Source organism: Cottoperca gobio, chromosome 3 (assembly GCF_900634415.1).
Source record: "Cottoperca gobio chromosome 3, fCotGob3.1, whole genome shotgun sequence".
Taxonomy (NCBI): domain Eukaryota; kingdom Metazoa; phylum Chordata; class Actinopteri; order Perciformes; family Bovichtidae; genus Cottoperca; species Cottoperca gobio.
This window is the reverse complement of record NC_041357.1, coordinates 8233702-8252727: the sequence shown is the minus strand read 5'-3', so window position 1 is coordinate 8252727 and position 19026 is coordinate 8233702. Positions and strand designations below refer to the sequence as shown.

At 41.1% G+C, this 19026-nt stretch overlaps 2 protein-coding genes across 4 annotated transcripts in view; one reads left to right on the top strand and one right to left on the bottom strand.

The window, feature by feature from the left end:
- pacsin3 (protein kinase C and casein kinase substrate in neurons 3) overlaps nt 1-2257 on the top strand; it is a 33657-nt gene extending 31400 nt beyond the window's left edge. For all 3 annotated transcript variants that reach the window (XM_029426483.1, XM_029426474.1, XM_029426492.1), the window contains one exon: nt 108-2257. In XM_029426483.1, the coding sequence (XP_029282343.1) occupies nt 108-217 (110 nt within the window). In that variant the 3' untranslated portion in view covers nt 218-2257. The remainder of the gene's footprint in view (nt 1-107) is intronic.
- A 1093-nt stretch (nt 2258-3350) lies between these two features.
- The window catches only part of LOC115026377 (Golgi apparatus protein 1-like), a 21206-nt gene continuing 5530 nt past the window's right edge, over nt 3351-19026 (bottom strand). Inside the window, exons 2-26 of the mRNA XM_029459193.1 lie at nt 18881-18910; nt 17995-18081; nt 17288-17503; nt 16934-17137; nt 16479-16550; nt 16185-16371; nt 15645-15862; nt 14661-14782; nt 14426-14527; nt 13334-13487; nt 11167-11304; nt 10846-10932; nt 10674-10736; nt 10409-10522; nt 9669-9757; nt 9392-9509; nt 9181-9273; nt 8913-9050; nt 8677-8800; nt 8356-8498; nt 7922-8023; nt 7685-7792; nt 6950-7070; nt 6710-6816; nt 3351-5976 (exon numbers count right to left, since the gene is read on the bottom strand). Coding sequence (XP_029315053.1) covers nt 5809-5976; nt 6710-6816; nt 6950-7070; nt 7685-7792; nt 7922-8023; nt 8356-8498; nt 8677-8800; nt 8913-9050; nt 9181-9273; nt 9392-9509; nt 9669-9757; nt 10409-10522; nt 10674-10736; nt 10846-10932; nt 11167-11304; nt 13334-13487; nt 14426-14527; nt 14661-14782; nt 15645-15862; nt 16185-16371; nt 16479-16550; nt 16934-17137; nt 17288-17503; nt 17995-18081; nt 18881-18910 — 3105 coding nt within the window. The 3' untranslated portion in view covers nt 3351-5808. The remainder of the gene's footprint in view (nt 5977-6709; nt 6817-6949; nt 7071-7684; nt 7793-7921; nt 8024-8355; nt 8499-8676; nt 8801-8912; nt 9051-9180; nt 9274-9391; nt 9510-9668; nt 9758-10408; nt 10523-10673; nt 10737-10845; nt 10933-11166; nt 11305-13333; nt 13488-14425; nt 14528-14660; nt 14783-15644; nt 15863-16184; nt 16372-16478; nt 16551-16933; nt 17138-17287; nt 17504-17994; nt 18082-18880; nt 18911-19026) is intronic.

The following is a 19026-nucleotide window of genomic DNA, read 5'->3' as shown; positions in this document are numbered from 1 at the left end:
TCCAGTTAGTATCTTAATCACAAATAAATGCCTCATTCCATTTTCAGTGTTCAATCATTAAACGCAATGCTTTAATTTAAGATTTCTGACCACCATCTTCCCTCCAGGCGAGGAGCTGCTGAAGATGGGGGAGGAGGACGAGCAGGGCTGGTGTAAAGGACAGCTGAGCAACGGGCAGGTCGGCCTCTACCCCGCCAACTACGTTCAGGCCTCCTGATGGCGCGCCCAGACAATCGAGATGCCAGTATCAATCACAAGCTAGTAGTGCTGACATGTAGACGGTGAAACCAGACAGTTTTTTGGTGGCTGACTAAAAAAAACTTTTTTTTTGAGCTGCGATTTCTGAAAATCAGCCAGTGGGAAAAGTCCACTTGTTGTGAAAGGCTGTTTACTCAGCTCGAGGTCAACGACATTGTTGTTTGAAAGAAGCTTTACAGGCAAAGAGAAAGTCTCCGGAGGCCTGCCAACAAGGACGCTGGAGAGAAACATGGATGCAAGTTATCAAACTCTGGATTTTTGTTTTTCTGCTCGCTGCCATAATTTTCAGTTACTGGAGTCATTAAATCAAAGCAGTGAGAGCGACTACCATGGCTGACTGTGATTGGCTTAAACATCTGTTGATCAATCAAACAAGCCCCAAAATATGTTTTTGTGTAATAAAAATAGTTTGACATTTTGGGAAGAGCTTATTTGCTTTCTTGCAGTTGATGAGATGAAAAGATAGATACCACTACTCCTATCTCTTATAAGCCTAAAGCCAGCCGACCGCTAGCTTAGCTTAGTTTAGCATAAAGACTCAAAGTCCTACATTTTCTTTTGAAAGTAAAAGTCCCATTCTTATTTTTTTTTTTTTTATTGTACGAGAGTGCTTCTACGGCTCGGATCATGAAGCATCAGTACAGAAGATTAACAACTGCTTTAGAAAATATCTGGTTATTTGATCAAAAATAACCAGCATAAAAACTGAGGTGTACGTTAAATAAGACTCCCAAGGTGCATTTTGGCAAGAAACACCCAACTGTTTGCATGAGGTTACCCAGGAATAAACATTTAATAATTATTTAATGGTAATGGTGTGTGGAAGCTATGCTTTGATTTAGTTACCTTTGGTCAGAGTCAGGCTAGTGGTTTCCTCCTGTTTCCAGTCTTTATGCTAAGCTAAGCTAAATGGCTGCTGGCTGTAGTCTTGTATGAGTGATATCTATCTTCACGTCTAACTCTGGCGAAGAAAGTGAATAGTGCATTTACAAAAATGTAAAATAAATAAATAATGAAGCTTCACTATTCTCATTAATAAATGAAATGAACTTGTCTCTATTAACAATCTTTAATAGATTTTGAGACTTTTTGCAGTCTTTGATCCAGCGTCTAGTGGCCGTTAGAGGAACTGCAGCTGGAGGCACCTTCAACTTCCCCGTCCTCTCCGCTCAGCTGTGGTGGTTCCTGCTTGAAATGAACCCAATGAAAGACTGTCAGTGCCTTAGTCAGCGAGGCCAGAGATGTTATGGTGCCGCCCTGCTGTCTGACCGAGGAACTACAGCCGCCTGATGATGACCTCCAGTCTGATCCCAGTAGAAACCAGTAGAATCTCCTGTTAGGACTTTAAAACGTTTTAACTGTGATTTGCTCATTTAGCTCGACAATGCTATGCTTCGGTTATTTTATAGGTTTTTAGGTGTCACACTGAATTCACTTTCTTTCCTTTTTTTTATGTGATAGCTGTATGTTTATATTAAGTCACCTGATTTTGATTATGAACGGTGTAAACTGTGGCTTTCGGTTTCTTTCTTTTTTTAAATAGCATTTTTACAGTCAACTGATTTACTTTCCAAGTTATTGTCCTCTTTAATTTTGCCATCATTCTTCAGTTTAGGCCGACTCAGGCGGGGAGAGGAAAGTTGACTGTTTTAGATTTGGGTCATTTAACCTGTGGAAGGTGGTTTGTTGCTCATTTTGTTTTGCTGTGCTGCCACCATGAATCGCACGCACCTCAAACATCTGAAATAAGTGATAATATTCTGTCCGGTTTTTGGGTTTGTGATGTTTAAGTTTGTCGTTTGTGTGTGTGTGAGGGAGTTTCCTCTGTCCTGCTGATCAGAGCATCGCTACAGCTAACCCACGTAGACGTCCGAATAATGAGAGGTAATGGAGATAATTAACGCTACTGTGCTGCTCCTTTTATTCTTTACTTTTCTTTACAAAATAATAACATGTACAGAACATTAAGTGGGAAGCAACAATAAAGCGCTTTCTGGAAGTTGGGAGGTTTCACAGACTTTCTTTTGTCTATTATTGCCATACTGCTGTAATTAATATAGTATCCTGCAGAGATTGCAGGTAAGTACATAAGCAGGTAAGTAGGAGATATTTTAGGCATATTTTGGTTTAAGAAGTAAAAGTCCCATTCATGTTTTTGACTGTTTTGTGACTTGCAGGTTGGCGCACTTCTGCAGCTCTTTCATAAAAAGTTTAACTAAAAACACAATCTGCAGCCTAAACCACTTCACTTTCACTTTATTTGCCAATTTTGAATATAGTAAAAAAATTATAAAGCTCGTAATTGAACCTTGAATTACAATATTTCACAATTAAATATGAGTTTAGTTTATTTATAAATGTTAGTGTTTTCTTAATGATCAATTGATTACTTGTTTAAAACAGAAAATGTTAACTATGACAATCTCCCTCAGAAGGGTTTGAGGAAATCAATATAGTTTAATAGGGCTCACCTGGTAGCATTATCTCTGAGTTAGTGCTCAGGTGTGATGATGAGGGGACCTCTGCTCCAGAAACTTTGAGCTCTGCTTACTTTAAATGAGCGCAGCGTCATCTGGTGGTTCACCTGCACTCAGATCACTAGAAAAGTAAAACTACAGTATTTTCATCAAGATATACGTGATTAACTTGTAATACTTGTTTAATATTACTTAAAGTATAATTGGTAAAAGTACTCATTATGCAGATTTGCACATTTCAGAATAGTGTTTATTATATTTGTATTGTTATTATTAATGCATTTATCCCTTTAAAGGTTGAGATAATTTAAACTACTTAATATACTGCTGGGCAGCTTGTGACTTCCCCTCCAAGGATCATTACAATTTTATCTTAATCTATAAATTACATCGTCATTTGTTTGTTGTATTTTTTTATCTGAATCTGCAAACTTGTATCTGGATTAAAAAATGTAATATTTGACTCTGAAATGTAGTGGAGTAGAAGTACATTAGTAGTAAATGTACTTCATTAAGTGAGATTTCTTTTTATTACAGCAGCATGAACACATTTTGATAAACTTAAGTAAAGGCCCAGGACATGTACGTTTAAAAAGACTCTGCTTGAGCCAAAGATATGAAAATCTGCAGACAGTTTTATTAAATTGACAAATTTTTATCTGTACAGCAAAATCAAACTTCACAATGATAAATCTGTTACGGTTCATATTACATGGCATAATGTAAAAAGAAAAAAAACTGCACACCGATCAAGTTTGTTTACGTAGAGACTTAATGTACAAAACTGGTTATGATGATAGCCGTCTTTATTTCCTGAAGTCGGCAGAAACAAAGATCATTTAGAAAACTCAAAGCGGCGAGCCGTTTCTGTCGGACCATCGACCGGCTCGGCCTTCAGGTAGAGGACGCTCCTTTAAACGGGTTCACAAATGATCTGCAACTTCAGTTAATCAACTTTTGTAAATGAGCAGGACATATTGTGAATATGCTGCTGACGTTCTGTTTCTAAATCATTTACAAAAATTAAGATAAAAGCTGCAGAACATTCGCTAAAAGAAAGGTGAGGTTACCTTTTAGAAATATTTTTTACAAATGAATGAGGCTCATTTCCCAGTGATGTCAGCGCACTGCAGACGTGACGTGCATCAAGTTAAAGTGCAAAATTAAATATTAATCAGGAAAAAAAATTAAATTGCAAAAATATTTTTTGCGTCTCTTCAGTTACAATTAAAGTTACATTTGCCTGCAAAAAAATGAGTATGGCTCACAAGTCTGTAAAATACTGAGCAGGGATTTTCCATCTGAGTTTCCAAAATTGATTAATCTCTTGTGAAGTCAGCATAAAGCCAAACGTCATTTGTCACTTTTTTTTATCTTTTCTTTAATATTACATCTGATGTTAGTCAGCTCAAGCTTCAGGCGATAGTGATATGTGGAAATAAATGGCAATCTAAACACAGATCAGAATATTTCAGTCACACCAACTCACTCTGACTGCTGCACACTGGCCCCTCAGACTGTAGTCAAGGCCACTTGAAGCAGCTTTAATTGAGTCTTTTGGCCACTTGGGGGCAGCAGAACAAGCCGTGTGGACAGGTGGCGTACAGTGGGTTTTATAAGAGCTGGAGCAATTAGCTTAGCATAAATACTGGAAGCAGGGGGAGACAACTAGCCTGGCTCTGTCCAAAGTCAAATAAAATACGCCTACCAACACTTTATGTCCCGTTTGTTTAATCTGTATACAAACAGAAATGTAAAACCTATTTCTTGATAACCCATGCAGACTCCAGGATTCACCCTCAAGATGTTCCCGTATGACTCCCTGTCCAAACCACATATAATTGTTTTTACATTTCTTACATTGTGTACGGATCAAACAAAAGACATGCAGTGTGACGTAGACAGCATTAGAGGTGTTGCTATTTCATCTCTGCTATTTGAAACAGAAAAAGCTTTTATCTTTGTAAATGATTACCTCCGACTTGTATTGCCAAATGCAGACTGTGTTTTCTCTCACGTCTGATGTTTGTCTACGGTTTGTGTACATGCATGTCTGTAAATAAACTTTACGCGTAGGTGGAAACAAATAAATGTAGAACTGGGCCTCAGGGCCTGCAGAGTAAAAACCTCTGAGGGGAAAACATTTCGACGTTTGCAGCTCAGTGCAGGTCTGACCTTTAGCATGTCATTGATGCATAACTTATCAGCACATTTAAAACATTTGTATGCGGCGAAAACCAGCCGTTTAAATGCCATATCGATATTAACTTCCTCCCGAACAAAACACAAACAAATGCTCATGTTTGTGCTCAAGCAGGTTGCTTAAGTTATGTGTTATGTGATAGATTGTGTTCATTAAAGGCAACAGAGAACGGGACGACACAGGTCATGATGAAGATCTCCAGAAGAATCCAAAACTTGACGTTGAGAAACGTACCTCTCGAGCCGGACGTGATCAGGTACAGGAGCGAAGAGGACGGGACTTCATGATGGACGAGAAAAGTAAATGTTTGAAAGCAACAGGAACGTGTCAAAGAATTCAACCCCAAAGTTTAGTTGCTCAGTGTGCGATTCAGGCAGCCGCAGTCACTTAGAAAGAAACAACGTCGTGTTGCTCTACATGCTCCAGTCTCTGAGTTAAATATCACAAAAAAGCATCAGGACTCAACGAGTGGAAAGCAATCCAAACCTCAGAAGCAGCAGCCCTCAGTCACATCATGAACAGCGCTTATTTAGAAACTAAAAAGATGCCGGGAGACCTCACATCTGACCCCAAACAACATCCTCAGAAGAAGCAGATTTGTTGGGGGAAGGAAATATAATCATGGAGGGAAAGAAACGCTCCAATCAGACGATCAGTTTGGAGATTTTCGTGAGAGTCGTGGGGGTTGTTTTGCATTTGATGCAAATATTCAGCAGCAGCCAATAAAGGGAGGAGTTCCAGATGTGGGCACTGGCGTTGGCACTGTGCAGGTTGGCTGGTTACAGACCGGGCATCTGAGAGAGGAGGAGGAGGAAGAGGAGGAGGAGGAAGGTGCGAGGAGTCAGTCTTTTGTCAGCGCTCTCTCGTCCTCTACCGGTCCTTCAGTTCTCTCGTCACTCGCTTGGTGATCCGACCGCACAGCAGCCCCACCAGGAAGAGGATGCACACGCTCAGTGAGATCATGAGCAGGATGTAGTTCTTGGAGGGCGATATCATCACCTGCACGGCCAGGTCTGAGAAGCCCTCTGCTGGCGCCACCTGCAGGACGGAGGGAAAAGTTACTAATAGATTAGCATGACATTTGGTACAAACATTCGTGGTCTCCTCAGGATGAATTGGAATAACTTTATTGATCTTCTGATTTCCCCTCTGGTGCCTCTCAGGTCCAGCCTCGCTGTACTTTGTGTTCAGTGATACTTTACAAATGTTAGCATGCTAACAGGCTAAACTAAGATGATGAACATCGGCATGTTAGCATACTGATGTTAGCATCTAGCTCAAAGACTAAGCAACAAGCTATGGTTTTAGGGAGAAGTTCGAGCTGGAACTATTTTCCCTCAGGTGGCAAGAAACAGTTTTAGTACACAACTTTCACATGTCATGTTTACAGAATCAACAAATGAGATACATGTCAATTAGTGAGCTTTAAAGGTGTTGGTAAGTGTATTTTATTTTTCCTAGCTTGTTTCCAGTGCTTATGCTAAGCTAAGCTAATCACCCTCTGGCTCAATCTATCTATCTCATCTAACTCTTAGCAAGAAAGTAAATTAGTGTATCTCCCAAAATGTAAGTGTAAGCGAATGAGCGTAGAAACAAAACAGTGATAATAAAAGATGTAAAATAAAATAAGAAAACGCAAAAGTGTATTCAAGTTTATTTAAATGTCTTATATGACATTTTATGCCTCCAAATTTATATTTATTATGACCTTGAACAAAAAAAAAACCATTTCACGTCTTTTTAAGATGAGGTGATCCTCCTGGTGTTTTACTTTTGCAGCGTAGCTCCACATGTCGATGCGGTCTTGAAGTCTTTTCTTACACTCCGGCTGCAGACGAACTCTCTTGTCCTGTAACGCCTCCATCAGACACGACATCTCTGGAGGCAGAGAGGGCGCAGCAAATTAAGACATTTAAAAACACACAGCGGAGAATTACACTACATAAGCACTGAAGCACATCAAAACTAACAATGTTCTGTAAATATAAATGAATTGTGTGAAAGCACCCACGTCGTCCTCTGCCGGGCGTGATGGCAGCGCAGTGGTGTTTAAGGTCCAGTGCACAGGCTGTGTGGAGGACCGGGTCCACAAAGATGTCCGCCTTACTCTCCTTCAGCATGTTCAGGACTTCCTGCAACAAAGAAAAGAGGAAGATGGAGCGAAACAAGGCTGAGTTTCTGCACCGACACCAAATCCATTCAGACCATATGATGAATCATCGAACTGAGATTTAGAAAAATCGTTAAAGGAAGGTCAGGATAGAGAAATAATAAATATCAAGACATTAGAAACATTTTCTTGCAAAAGTCCATCCATCCTTACACTCGTGGGGCAGTTTTGTTGATCATTAAATGCATTTTTCCTACAGTCTACAGACACCTGAACACACCAACAGGAGGATTTATATTTTAAGAAGTCCCTTTTTATACCACATAATAATGCAAATTTAACAAAAACAAAGCATGTTGTTAACCAACTCAAATAGTTCTATATAAGATTACCTGAAACTATCAGCCTGCTCTGGAAACACTTGAGCATCAACACTTCAGTCTTTTCTACATTTTTCGAGAGACTTACAAAACTGGTACTTTCTACGACTCCAACTGGAGCTCAAATCATCTCCACCCATCCACACACTGTCTGGGAATATGCAATAAATAGCAAGACAAAGTCACCAATACCTTTGGGACTGAAGAATCCTAAATTAGTGCACTGGACATAACAACAATAGTAAATAATATTGACCTTTTTACAGCCCTCCTGTTTGATTTTCAGCAAGTTGACTTTCAGACACTCTTCCACCTGGCCGGTCTGCTCCTGAGCTGCTGCCTCCTCCGCACACAACCTGGAGATCTGCAGGAGGAGAGAGCAGAGCTGGGGGTTAAAGAGAGGAAACAAGAAACAGGAAAACTGTGTGTGTGTGTGTGTGTGTGTGTGTGTGTGTGTGTGTGTGTGTGTGTGTGTGTGTGTGTGTGTGCGCACCTCATCTGTGCAGTGCATCTGCAGCTGTGGGTCGAGTCTGTAGTCGAGCGCTGACTCCAGGAGAATCACTCTGATCTGGTCTTCACAGTCTGGAGACAACCTCTGAACCAAACCCCAGCCAGAAGACACACAATTTAAGACAACAACCACCAGCGATTCAGAATTCATTCTTTTGTTTTTAACCACTGCCATTAACAGTAAGATGAACTCATTTTATAAAAGTATCATGACAAAGACACAGTATGAATTATAGGATAAACAATGTACCTTTCAAAACCAACAACTTTATAGGGTTACCTTACTTATCCTTTCTATTATCCTTTTTATCCTTATGTTTTAAAAAGTATCTATTTATTTAGTTGTATTGTTTTTACTTTACTGTATTCTCCACCAGAGGTATTAGGAGGCTGATTGTGATGTCGTCGTGGACTAACCTGGTCGGCATATTTGAGTTTGAGGCAGGCGATGACCTGACCCTCCAGCTCGCTGTCCTCACTCGCCTTGTTCAGGATGGGCTGGCAGAACTTTGGGATGTCGGCTCGACAAGCTTTTCTCAACACCGGGTTCAACCTGTAGTCTGGAGGAGGAGGAGGAGGAGGAGGAGGAGGAGGAGGAGGAGGAGGAGAAGAAAGAGAAAGAAGAGGAGGAGGAGTGTGGAGGCGTGTCAGGGAGGTGAACGTGGATTCTGGGCATGTTGAGCCAGATTTACAAAATTGTGTTTCATATTATCAAACTCTTTAAAACGTTTCACTGACCTGTGTTCTGTGTGATCTGTCTCTTGGTGATCATCTGTTTACATTTGGGGTCCATCAGCTCGCTGTTCTTGTTCCGTTTCAGACACTGAAGGACGCTCCTGGCATCCGCGTCAGTACAGAACCGCTGCAGGAGAGAAGTTTGAAATTCCATCAACAACAAAACCGCTTAAACAATCAATTTGTCATTTTATTAGAGCTGCTGAGATCTAGGAACACCTCCTCCTCCTCTTCGTCACCTTGATCATCTGCTTGCAGACTCTCATCAGCTGGTAGTCGAGCTCGGGGTCGGTCATCTCCACCTCCTGCAGCCTGAAGATGCGCTGGTGGCAGCGCTGACTGAGGTGCTTCTTCTGCTCCTTCAGACACTCGATCATCTGAGGAGCAGCAGAGGGGGAGGCAGGGGGGGGAAGGCAGGGGGGAGAGGAAGAGCAGAGCACCAGAAACATTAACTAAATGTTTTTCATTTATTTTTCTGCCGTTTCTTCTGCGTCCGATGTTCCTCACCTGAGCGTTACCAAAGGCCACGTTGGGACACAGACGACTGATGTCGGACTTACAGGGATCGTACAACTCTGGTTCCAAACGAATATCCTCCGACTGAGAGGGGAGGGGAGGAGACGTATTCTGTAAGTTCACTTACTAATGTTGACAAAACTGTAGTTTCACAGTGTTACATTAGCTAGAACGTTTAGTCAGTAGTAAGTGTGTGAGGTACCATCTCCAGCTCCTCCACCCGCAGCTGTTTACGGCATTTGAGTGAAACCCGCTGCTCCCTGGCGTCCTGCAGCGTGTCGTTCTTCACCGTGGTGCTGAGACAGATGACGACATCGACCCTGCGACGTGGTGGACGGGGAACGTGTCAATTATGTTCATTTAAATCTGATCAATGGATGCAGAAAACTCTTTCAACTAACAAAGGACAAAACAAAGATCAGAAGAAAAACAAAAGCTTCAAAAGCAAAGTTTCCAGTTTTCATGGAAATCAAACTCACTTTTTCTTGATGTTTGGACACAAGCGGAGAACGTCCTCCTTACAGGCCATCTTGAATTTATAGGAGAACCGGAAATCCTTCATTTGAAGCTGAAAGTTGACCATTTATTATCATATTGAGACCACAGACAAACATTGTCATCCGTCTTAGTTTTCCACGTTGCTCTTTTGTCCCACTAGATCTTGTAACAATCGAATATCACAAGGGAACAATTCAAGTTTCACACTCTTCACAGCAAGTTTACATGTCTAGAGGACAGTAAAATAACCACGCAATGCAGTCAGAACAAAAGCTAATGTTGTTTTGTAGGGATAATATTGTTGTTATTTTAGTGTAAAGAATATCTGGAATGAATTGTAACTATAATAATTTATAGAAAGATATCACGAATGTATGTGAATGACAGAGAGACAGAAAACAACAAGCTCTCAGAGGTCACACAATCCTTTAAATGTATATTAACAATAGAAAATATGTAGAAATGTTTCCAAACCAGGAACTTGTGTCTTCGTCAAACTTTACAACAAACTTCACTAAAGCCGGTCCGCAGGTGTTTAAATTAAAACCTCCTCGGCAGAAGTAATGAAAGGGTTACGAGACATAGTTATAGTTAGCTGAATATGAAAACTGATGTTAGTTTGACATTCACTTTTAAATGTATAAAAGCACTTGCAGTGAAAATAGAAAAAAATAAAGAAATATAGAGTAAGAAAGAGACAGATGTTGTCATGGCAACTGACCAGCTGGAAGTGTGTCACGCCAACTGAACATTTTTCGTTCATCTCCTTCTGATGCTTATTTTGAACCAAGCACTCCATCAGATCACCTGTATCCATCTGGTTATCAGCTACATCCTACACACACACACACACACACACACACACACACACACACACACACACACACACACACACACACACACACACACATTATGAGACATAATTTCAGCCGTTTTATTTTATTTGTGCACCCCCTGAGTACACAGAGGACAGAGCATGTACTCACATGGCAGTGGGCCTGAGTGATGGGCTCACAGGCTCTGATGAGCAGAGCGTCAATCTGGATGTCCTGCAGAAAAGAGACAAGAAGTTCAAAATGTGCAGGTGAGACAAACCAACATTCAGATCAACACATTAGCTGCTCAGGTGAACATTCAGTTCCTCTCAACAATAATGACCTCGGACTCCAGCTCCGTCAGGTTCCCCACGACCTCCCTGCAGGCAGACACCAGGTCCTCCAAATGGTCCTGCAGACACTCCAGCTCCTGAACACACACACACACACACACACACACACACACACACACACACACACACGCAAACAAACACACACACAAATGTGTGAAATGGTCAGTACACTCTCCTCCTGTAAGGGTTTTAATGAACGGTTCCTGAAGAGTTTCATTGTAAACAAATGTTGTGATGAACCAGCAGAGGGCGCTCAAACATCCACCACTGGGTTAAAGTAAGAACTGTTTCACAGCATGTGTCCGTCTCACCTGTCCAGCGTCCGTCTTCTCGCTGCACCACTTGCCGAGGTCGGTCATGCAGCGTTTCTGCAGCTCAGGGTCCAACTTTACGTCCAGCGCCCTCTGGTGGAGAATCCTCTGAACCTCCATCTTACAGTCCCGAGATAACTGCAAACACACACACACGAGCACATATGAGCTTCTACCAGAGTATATAAAACGTGTATAAATAAATATGTAGATCTGAACTGATTAGTGCATTGACAAAATATTAATCGGCAAATGTTTCGATACTCATTTATTGTTTGTCATTTTTCAAGCAAAAATGTTAAGCCACCGTGATGATCCCAGCTTCTCAAATGAGATGAAATGCTGCTTTACCTTGATAGTAAACTGAATATCGTTTCGGGTCATTTTTCAATGTTTCCGGATGCTTCATAGAATAAATGATCAATCGATTAATAAAAAATAAATAAATTGGGATTGATTGATTATGAAAATACTCATTCTTGCAGCCCAACACTGAGGGAAACCTCACGTCAGCCAAAGTTAGTTGTTTATAGTCTCATGTTGTCAATGCGTTATTTGTAACCTTCAGAAGACCAACTGCACAATCACACCACAAGCTGTCTGAAGACGTGAACATGTCTATTATACATAGAAGAGGGAATTAGTTATTTTTAGCCAGTGAAATTACTGGTGGTAAATATTATGTGTTTTACAGTTTCTACTTTTACTCTGGTGTTTTATTTTTGTAAGTTGACTAGAGTCACTACCATGTTGTACTTCCTATTAATACTTTATGCTGATCTTTCCTTCGTGGCATGGAGCACAATGACAGCTTGTTGTTCTTGTAACTGATTCATTTTTACAATCACTCTTCTTCATGGTATTGTGTTGTTCTGACTCAGCAACCATACAACTGTGAAAACACTATTAACACTATAACAGCTGTCTGTAAAAACCTTAAAGGTCATCCCTCGTCTTTAACCTTTATTGTGTTTAGTGTGTTTATTACCCTAAACATTAAACAAAGCTTTCTTTATAGAAGTGTAAACCGACTAAAATGTGCTCACTCTGAAGGTCTGAAACACAGAATGGTTATGTGACCACATAATGATATCAAATCAAGCTGTCAGGGCTCTTCTCACCGACAAGTACAATTACCTAAATCAGTGCCAAGTGGACCTTCCTGCTGAGACACTGATTACATGGATATCAGGGCCAGCCGGGCTTCATCATTACTTTCATTTGGAAGACACTTTTGTTCACAATGCATCTCTCCGAAACAAATCACAAAGATGTTCAAGGCTTTTCTCTTCTTTTAGAAAAGTGTTGATGCATGTGGTCTGAAAAGGTGGGATTTCAACAGTTTATTATTTTTATTTTTTAAAACATATATTTCAACTGACGTGCTTTTCCTTCTTTCTTTTATAAAGCTCTTCAAGAAGCACTTTATGTATGAAAGATGCCATCATGTATGCGATCCTCTGACTTTTAGCGCCACCATCAGGTCAAAACTTTAAGTTGTCCAATATTTTGGCTCATTATTATTATTATTATTATTATTATTATTATCTCAGCTGTACTTTGTGTGTAGTGCTAATTAGCAAACATTAACATGCTAACACACTGAACTAAAGTGGTGAACCAGGTAAACATTATACCTGTTAACGTCATTGTGAGCGTGATACCACTGTGCCTACGTACAGAAGATAATGAAGCCTCCGTGTAGTTATAAGACTAAAACATGAACAATTACTTTCATGATCCATCACATTTAAATGATTTTGATGATTTGAGTTGCTGGTAAGCAGAGTGACAAACTGGCCATTAATATTGAGCAGGAAGTCCCACAAACACACCCCAACACATGAAATCACCCCGGCCTATCAGAGACTGACAGACATACATTAAATCATCTCCATCAGCATCAATTTAACCCTTCACCAGGATCAATACCGATTGATTTAGGTGATCCACCGGCCACTTACCTGCTCGGCTGGGTTTACCTGTAAAATGTTAAAACATCAGAGTAACAGCTGCTGATCCTGCTGTCAGAGAGACCGTGTAAAGTTCACCATAGTGATAAAATAAAGCCCAAATACATTAACACCTCCTCCTGTCATCACATTTAAAGGACAGAAAGTGATCTAGCATTAGAAAACAGAGCGTGTGTTTGTGTTCGTCATCGTACCCGGCGCCCCTGCTCCTCGGAGCGGTAGGCGTGGCGGTACAGGCAGGAGAAGACGGCGCCCGGTGGCATCAGCTCGCTGGTCTCGTTCCAGCCGTGTGTGTGGCAGAGTCGAGCAGCGTCACCCTGACACTTCTTATACAGGACGGGGTCCAGTCTGAAAGACAAACATAGGGACGTCATACCACAGTGACATGACTTCCTCCCTCTGTGTTAAAGGAAAGCATTAGAGACATGTGAAAACAAACTATGTGAAGATTAAAGCCATCGTTTGAGGATTCATGCCAATATTTTGAGGGGAAAAATGTCACAATTCAGATATTAAAGATTTTTCACAATATTTAAAGAGTTAATTTTCAAAGACGGATAAACACCATTCTTTAATTGAATAAACTAACAATAGTTTGAGTGAAATTCTCTGCAGTGAAGAAAAGAAACATAAATAAATAAAAACAGTGAAATATCTGAACATGGGGTCACTATATGAACCCTTAATCTTTCTTCTTTTATTTTATTTTATTATCATCTGGACATTAATCTAATGACTGAAATAATTATTTTCACCTGGTCTTGTTGGTCTCTGTGAAATTAACTCTAATGGGAAGTTTTTGAGACGCCTATAGCTTGCCTTCTTATTTCAGTAGTGTACAATTTCTGTGGCTCAATTATCATATATATATATATATATATATATATATATATATATATATATATATATATATATATATATATATATGTATATATATATATGACATATATATATATATATATATATATATATATATATATATATATATATATATATATATATATATATATATATATATATATATATATATATATATATAATAACAGAATATACCAGACTTGGTAGTTTCTCAGGTATAAACACAAAATGCGTACATTCAAATTTTAAATGTAGGCTACGTGATGACAACATCTCCATATGTTGATGAAGAAGTGGACCTTAAAGTAAGATAGTTTTGTCAAACTGTCAACTTTAATGTTTTGTTGTTGTATCTGTGGAATATTAATTGTCGTGTTAATAATGTTAAAAGGTGACGAACAGACGAACGCTGATGGATTCAGACTCACTTCCAGTCTCTGGATATGAAATACTGCAGCTCCAACAGTCGGTGCTCACAGTCCTCCACCATCTTCTCCGTGTACAGGTGCTCCATCAGGCACGATAAGATCCTACACACACACACACACACACACACACACAATTGGAGACATCACAATCACAATCATGTGAATCAAGGTTAGAGAACTGGTCATTTAAATGTAAGACTATTTGACATATTGTGCGTGTGTGCAAGCGGCTCACATTGGGTCTCCGTTGTGAATGTGTTTGCAGGCGGTTTGGATGACGGACTCGCAGGCCTCGTTGAGCGCTCGATCAATGCGATAGTCGGCTCCGGGGTCGGCAGACTGGATCAAAGTCTGCAGCTGCAGTGAAAAAAAGAAGAAAAATATTAAATGTCAGCAGCTGGTTTTTATTTACATTTGTATACTTCATTATTGACAACAACATATTAAACCCCACTGACCCGCAGTATGGTAAATCCTGCCTAAAAGGACCGCACCTACAGGGGAACTCTATCTCTGTCGGACCCCTGTCAATTCACCACTGGGGTTCCTCAGGGCTTCGTCCTGGGTCTCCTCCACTTTTCTCTGTACACCAATTCACTTGGCTCTGTCATTCACTCTCACTGCTTCTCCTACCACAGCTACGCAGACGACACTCAACTAATTCTGTCTTTTCCCAGATCTGAAACACAAGTGGAGGCACAGATCTCTGCTCGTCTGGCTGACATCTCTCGGTGGATGTCCGCACACCACTTGAAACTCAACCTTGACAAGACCAAACTGCTTTTCCTTCCGGGAAAGGGCTCTCCCATCCAAGACCTTACTATCATCATCATCATCATCATCATCATCATCATCATCATCATCGGCACCTCAGTTATTTCCCTGACTGCAAGGAATCTGGATGACACTGAAAAACTAACTGTCCTTCACTGCCAGCATCGCTGCAACAACCCGCTCCTGCAGATACACACTCTACAACAGGGGTATTCAACTAAAATTCAAAGGGGGCCAGTTAGTTAGAGAAAACAAAGCAGGGCTGCTATCGTGGCTCTTGTTCTGTGCAAAAGCGACCAAAAGCCACTTGACTCCGTTAAATGATGCTAACGGTCCATGTAATTTCCTTCTCCGTTCCTCTGAGCCCACGGGACATCTGGCAGAAAACGATTTTCAGCTTTTAGTATCTCATTAACACTGAAGCATCATAGCGACGGTGACTTACGGCGCCCTGGCAGACGCTGTCGATGGCGGTGCTGCGGTCGCCGCGCCCGATTCTCATCAGGCAGTGCAGCGTGCGACCTTTGCGGTGCAGGCCGGAGCAGTGAGCCTCGATCTCCGTCCGGCAGTGCAGCACGATCTCCGGACTCAGGGAGAAATCCTCCATCAGCATCCGCCTGTAGTCCAGCATCTCGCCCTGACACTCGCCGCTGACCGGACGACCTGCAGAGCACAAGATTAAACTATTACTGACACATGAGCTTACGCTATGAGGGCACGAGGGTGTACATATTTATTTTATTTAGTTGCCTTTCTACACATCCGGCACTCATGGGAGCAACATTAGCATTCATGTGGAATCATCATGTGTCCCCAAGTCAAACATTTACTCTCCCTTTAGCTCCGTTTTGTTTTCCACCAACTACAGAGAAAAATATCTGTCTCTTTAGCTAAAGATTTTTTTTCTGAGGTTTTTCGCTAAAAACACCTGCTGCTGCTGTAAATGGCCGGAAACTGAGGTGTAAATCCCTTCTCCCCCACTCACCGCGGTGCACAGCAGCCTCCAGGCACAGCAACAGGTAGGAGAGCCGGGCCTCGCGGGCTCGCGGCTGGTTGTTGTCCAGGCTGCAGCGCTGCTTCCTCAGGTCCAGTTTACAGGCCTTAGCCAGAGAGTAGCTGATTTTGTAGTCCTGAGAGATGAGCTTCTGACGGGTGGTCAGAGCGTCACGGCACTGAGAAGGAAGAGGGGAGTATTAGTGACCGAAACAAGCTCACCATGATTTCGAAACACAACCGAGTTGGTGAGTTTATGCCTCTCTATATATATATATATATTTACCTTTTCTGACATGGCCTCCTCAAACTTGTGATTGAACAGACACTTGTAGACTTTCCCTTCTCCTGCCTGAGTCTGTGGAGAGGAGGAACAAAAGATATTATATCATAAATCAACAAGGGTTAATTAGCTCCACGTAGAGCTTTATGTTTTTTAATGTGTTTGTTTTATTAATTAGTTATCAGAACAAAACTTTTTTTCATGGAATTTTGTGGAAAGTTTTCCGATGGGTTAAAGATCCAGCAATTTATTTAAGGATTTCTTAACACTGAAACAAAGGGGATTTTCTTTTTTTCTCTAAACTTACTTAGAAGAAAAGAAAATCTGTCAGAATGTGACAAGCTGCTGATGATACTAAATTTGAACCCCAAACATTTATCATTTTAATATAATCTGAATGTAGAAACTGTTGTTTGTATTATTATTTGTAAGTATAAAGCCCTGCAGCGTCTCCTTACGTTCTGACAGAATCTCTCGCGGTCGTCCCTGCAGGAGAAGTAAAGGTGTCGGTCAAGGTGAAAGTCGTCCGACGACAACTCTGCCACCCGCAGGATCGCCCTCTGACACTCCTCTTTGATTGGATGAACATGATCCTGCTGCTCCTCCTCCCTCACTAACGCCTTCTCCAGACAGGCGATGACTTCGCCCTGGGAGTGGATGTCCTGACCAGGAACGGGGACAAATGAGAATGAGTAAGTCGCACTAAGTTTCTAAGGTCAAGAATGATCTTTCATGCCCAGCCCCTAAAGTGCAGAACCAAACTGCGCTGAGCTTTTCATTGCATCATCGTCATCGCGAGTGTTTTCACTCACTTTGTGTCCCACGTTGATGCTGCCACAGTGCAGGCTGTTGATGTCTTCTTTACATTTGTCCATGAAGCCGCAGATCAGTCTGTAGTCGCTGAAGATGATACTGGTCATCTTGGTGATGTACTGGTTGCACTGGTACTCGCTGACGTTGCCACGGTGATCCACCAGGCAGGACACCAGGTAGCCCCTCCCTCGCTCCTCCTCGTTACACTCCTTTATCTGAACATGTGACGACGGGTCAAAGGGACAAACTGTATTTAACTTCTCTCTAGAAAGACAAAGTTAAACTGTTTGTCTCTGTGATGAGTTTTGAAATTAAATTTAGTTGTGTAAATAAACGTTTATAGAAACATACTGTGGCAGTGGGGTGTGGTTACGCCGCCGGCTGCTGGTGGAGAGATGGGAGTGTCTCAGCTGGACAGAATCAGGTAATCAGTCACAAAAACGGTTTGTCTCCACTAAACCTCCTTCTCCTTCTGTCATTGGTCAATGTTCAGGCGCCAGTGTGAGAATCCTGCTCTCACACAGCTGAGACACTCACATCTCCACACCAGCAGCCGGCGGCCACGTACTGCCACATGTACATATGTTTGCTTGATTGACAATACTATAAAAACACTGTTATTAAGTTCATACTGCATTAAGTTCAATAAGTCCATTAAACTTGACAGGAAGTTGAGCCCTGAGTCACGTCTGCGGTGCACACTGACCTCAGCGATGGTGCTCTTGCAGACCTCCGAGGCCACCGACTCAAACTTTGGATCCGTGGTCAGATTGAGTTTATAGTTCCACAGGAACTGAGGGAGAGGAACAAAAGCATTAAAGTTTCATACATGTATATATGTATACAGCAGCAGAGACATCCAATTTATACACAAATTACAAATAAATTTACGATTAATTTGGAAATAATATATAATATATAATAATATATTTTTATTATGCAAAGAGGTTCCCAAAAATGTGTCTCTTGTCTTTAGATTGTCCTCTCTCTTTGTATTTATGCGTTTATTGTTTTCCTGACAGCGTGACTGCAGCTGCAGTAGCTAAGAGATAACAGCTACTGACAGTGAGGCCGCCAAGAAAATAAACGAGTCCGTGTGTGTGACATGTTAATTTCATCCAGTGCTTTCCAGCGCTGTAACAAAGATAGTCCAAGTGGTCCATTAACCTTGTGGCGTTTCATAAAACTGTCTGCCGTTAACTGCTGTGAACTCTGAACACTGAAGTTTTATCCTCAGAGGACACTCAGACGAGCTTTAGGAACCTCAGACTGAATTGAATGTTAAAGGCGAAAGTAAATTGGAAGTTTGTGAAGGTCGACAGTTACGGTCGTATGTAAGCTGAGGATTCTTCAAAGCTCTGTTATCTTTTACAGTGTTAACGGCAACAGGTGAAGGGAGATTATTCATGTTAAACAGAGAAGAGATGACCCTAGATAGAAACACCACGAATGTTAAGTTCAGCACATTCAGTACAGTTCAGAATAATATCTATTTTATTACTGGATTATAATTATTTATGCATTAATATGTTCATCGTGTGTGTGTGTGTAGGTGTGTGTAGGTGTGTGTGTGTGTGTGTGTCTGTACTTACATGGTTACAGTCAGGAGCAATCTCAGATTCCTGCAGAAAGACAGAGAAATTAAAGAAAGAAGTCAAAGGCTTCAGGTGAGTTGAAACATTTACAGGTTATTAAAAACATCTTGACAACAAAGTTTGATTCCAGCTGTTTGTACATA